At 31.1% G+C, this 3494-nt stretch overlaps 1 protein-coding gene across 1 annotated transcript in view; it reads left to right on the forward strand.

The window, feature by feature from the left end:
• LOC107578441 (receptor-type tyrosine-protein phosphatase mu-like) overlaps nt 1-3494 on the forward strand; it is a 74070-nt gene that overhangs the window by 31431 nt on the left and 39145 nt on the right. Inside the window, exon 5 of the mRNA XM_016264400.1 lies at nt 3166-3253. Within this exon, the coding sequence (XP_016119886.1) occupies nt 3166-3253 (88 nt within the window). The remainder of the gene's footprint in view (nt 1-3165; nt 3254-3494) is intronic.

Raw genomic sequence — 3494 nt, forward strand, 5'->3', positions numbered from 1 at the left:
TTGGGCCCAATTTGGACATTTTCACTTAGGGGTGTACTCACTTTTGTGGCCAGCAGTTTAGACATTAATGGCTGTGTGTGGAGTTATTTTGAGGGGACAGCAAATCTACACTGTTATACAAGCTGTACACTCACTACTTTACATTGTAGCAAAGTGTCATTTCTTCAGTGTTGTCACATGAAAAGATATAATTAAATATTTACAAAAATGAGAGGTGTACTCACTTCTGTGAGATGCTGTGTGTGTGTATATATATATATATATACTGTTACAAAATATTTATTTTTCAAATTTCTATTCATCTGTGAATCCTGAAAAATAAAATGTATCACGATTTTCACACAAATATCCGGCAGCACTGTTTTCAACTTTGATAATTGTTAATAATTTGATAATTTTACATTTTTTTTTACAATAATAATGTAACAATTATAACAATATCAATATGATATCAGTATTTTTGTTTTATTTTTTGTATTTGTTTCATTATTTTTAATAAGTATTTAATTGAATCTTTAAAAATGTTTTGATTAGATTTTTATGTTTTCTATTTTCATTATAATATTAGTTAAAGTTTTAGTAATTTTGTTGTTTTTAATATTTCTATTTATACATTTTATTTTGTGTATATATATATATATATATATATATATATACAGTATATATGTATTCACACATACATTTAATCAAAGAAATCAATACTTTTATTCATTAATGACGCATTAAATTGATCAAAAGTGTCAGTAAAGACATTTATAATGTTACAAATTTCACATTTCTGTTCATCTGTGAATCCTGAAAAATAAAATGTATCACAGTTTCCACAAAATATTGTGCAGCACGACTGTTTTCAGCATTGATAATAATCAGAAATGTTTCTGGAGCAGCAGAGCAGCATATTATACTGATTTCTGAAGATCATGTGACACTGAAGACTGGAGGAATGATGCTGAAAATACAGCTGCGCATCACAGAAATACATTACAGTTTAACTGAGATTCACATAGAAAACAGCTGTTTTAGATTAGAATAATATTTCACTATTTTAATATTTCAGCCTTGCTGGGCAGAAGAGACTCTTTCAGAAACATTTTAACACTAGTGCATTTGAAGATAAGATGTGTTTCTATTTATTTACTGCACACAGACGTGTTGCGTTTCAGAATGAAAGACTTTTCTCTCAAAGTAGTTTTTCTGTTTCTTTAAGTCTTCTAAAGGTTACCGTGCTGGAAATGAAAGAGCGTTGCAGGTTAAATCTGACTCGTCTCTCCTTCTGCTGTGATTCATGCCTCGAGAAACCACAACACTTTCCTCCTAACCTCAATCACAGAGCCTCCTAACAGAAGCGCTTCACTCCGAGAAGCTCGTCAGAAAGCTGCGTTCCGGTGGTCTTTACGTCAGTGAATATCAAGCCGTCATTAAGCAGAAAGAGCCGATGATCAGCCGTGCCTCCCGCAGATGAAGCTGGTGTCATCATTGTGTTTAGCACAATCACCGCAATCATATCTCTTGTCTCTAGACGAGGAATATCAAGCTCTATTTCTGTCTCACCTCCACACTTACACAGAGAAACGGCAGAGACCAGCCCCACGGCCCTCAGAAGCCAGCGCTGAAGTGCATTTTCATAATTAGCTGTAATTGCGCAGCGAGCGGAGCATTAATGTTTGATGAGTTTCTGTTGAGGAGGAACAAACGTCGGCTGCGTTTCTCTTTCTGTCTGTCTCTCTTGTGCTTTCATGTGGTTCGATGTAGATCTCACGCCGTGATCGAGCTCCTGCGGTCAGCGCTTGCCTCAGAAAATAATATTAACTAAGCCCTCAGATTAAAAATGCTAGAAGTGGATGCAATGCAATAAACATTGCTTGCTATGTTGTGAGTGTGAACCTATTTAGGCAGCACTTTAAGGCATTATACTGTAGGTGTGATTATGCCACTTTATAAGATGATTTCTTTTTATTTTAGCTTAACATTGCATGAATTCTTTGTGCATAAGATAATCCCAGAATGCATTGCAACAAGTAAAAACAATATGCAGCATGGCAGATGAGGCAAGAGAAATGTTGAGAATGTTAAAAATGGGCTGTGTGTTTTAATTTATTATGTGTTAGAAGTATGTGTAAATATTATAGATTGTAGAAAATTGCAATAATGTTACAATAAAATTTAATGTTAAATATTTAGATAATTTTAATATTAAATATTCATTTTTAATTTTATTTTATTAATAGGCTATTAACATTTTTGTTTGATTTTAACATTAAAATATAAAATTAAATGTTAATAATATGCGAATTATTTTTTATTTGATGTAAATAATAGATTAAATAATTTAAACATTCAATTCAATGTTTCATGATAATTTAATAGTTTTAATAATATACTATTAATATTTTTGTTTGATATTAATGTTAAGTAATTTAAATACATTTTCGATTAAATGTTCAAAATAGTTTAAGAATTTTATTAATGCACTATTAATATTTTTTGTTTAGTTTAAATTTTAAATGATTTAAATAAATGTTCACTTAAATGTTTAATGATAATTTAACCATTTTAATAATAAACTATGAATGTTTTTGTTGGATTTTAATATTATATAATTTAAATAAAAATTAAATTAAATGTCTATTAATAATTTAACAATTTTAATAATATAATATCAGTATTTTTGTTTGATTTTAATTTCAAATATGTATTTAATGAAATGTTTAATAATAATTTACCACTTTAAAAATGTACTATTAATATTTTTATTACTTTTAATATTAAATGGAGTATTCAATTAAATGTTTAATATTAACAGTAATTTGTAACATAATTTTTATAATATAAAATTAATGTTAATTGATTTTAATATAATAAATAATTTAAATATTCAGTTAAATGTATAATAATAATTGAACAATAGTAATATGTTTGCTTGTGCTGTGTATTGTATGCTTGTTAGAGTAAACATGCTCATGTCAAACTCTATAGAGTAATTTGAAATGATTTTCTGTGTTAATGGAGATGCTGCACGTTCTGTTTTATGATCATAAAGTTCATTTTCCTCTTTTCTCTGGCTGTTTATGTCCGACTACATTCTCATGTGTTGCCCTGACCTTTGACCTGCTGTTTGTCACTCATGTTTGTTCTGCTAACCGTGTTTTTGTCGTTGTCTTTTAGAGCTTCTTCGAAGGACAGGCGGCGCCGTGGGACTCGGCCAAAAAAGACGAGAACAGAATGAAGAACCGTTATGGAAACATCATCGCATGTATGTACAGAAGTGTGTGTGTGTGTGTGTGTGTGTGTGCGTGAGTGCGTGAGTGTGAGTGAGTGAGTGAGTGAGTGAGTGAGTGAGTGAGTGAGTGAGTGAGTGAGTGAGTGAGTGAGTGAGTGAGTGAGTGAGTGAGTGAGTGAGTGAGTGAGTGAGTGAGTGAGTGAGTGAGTGAGTGAGTGAGTGAGTGAGTGAGTGAGTGAGTGAGTGAGTGAGTGAGTGAGTGAGTGAGTGAGTG

The sequence above is a fragment of the Sinocyclocheilus grahami genome, unplaced genomic scaffold, assembly GCF_001515645.1.
Source record: "Sinocyclocheilus grahami isolate Dianchi unplaced genomic scaffold, SAMN03320097.WGS_v1.1 scaffold32.1, whole genome shotgun sequence".
Taxonomy (NCBI): Eukaryota; Metazoa; Chordata; class Actinopteri; order Cypriniformes; family Cyprinidae; genus Sinocyclocheilus; species Sinocyclocheilus grahami.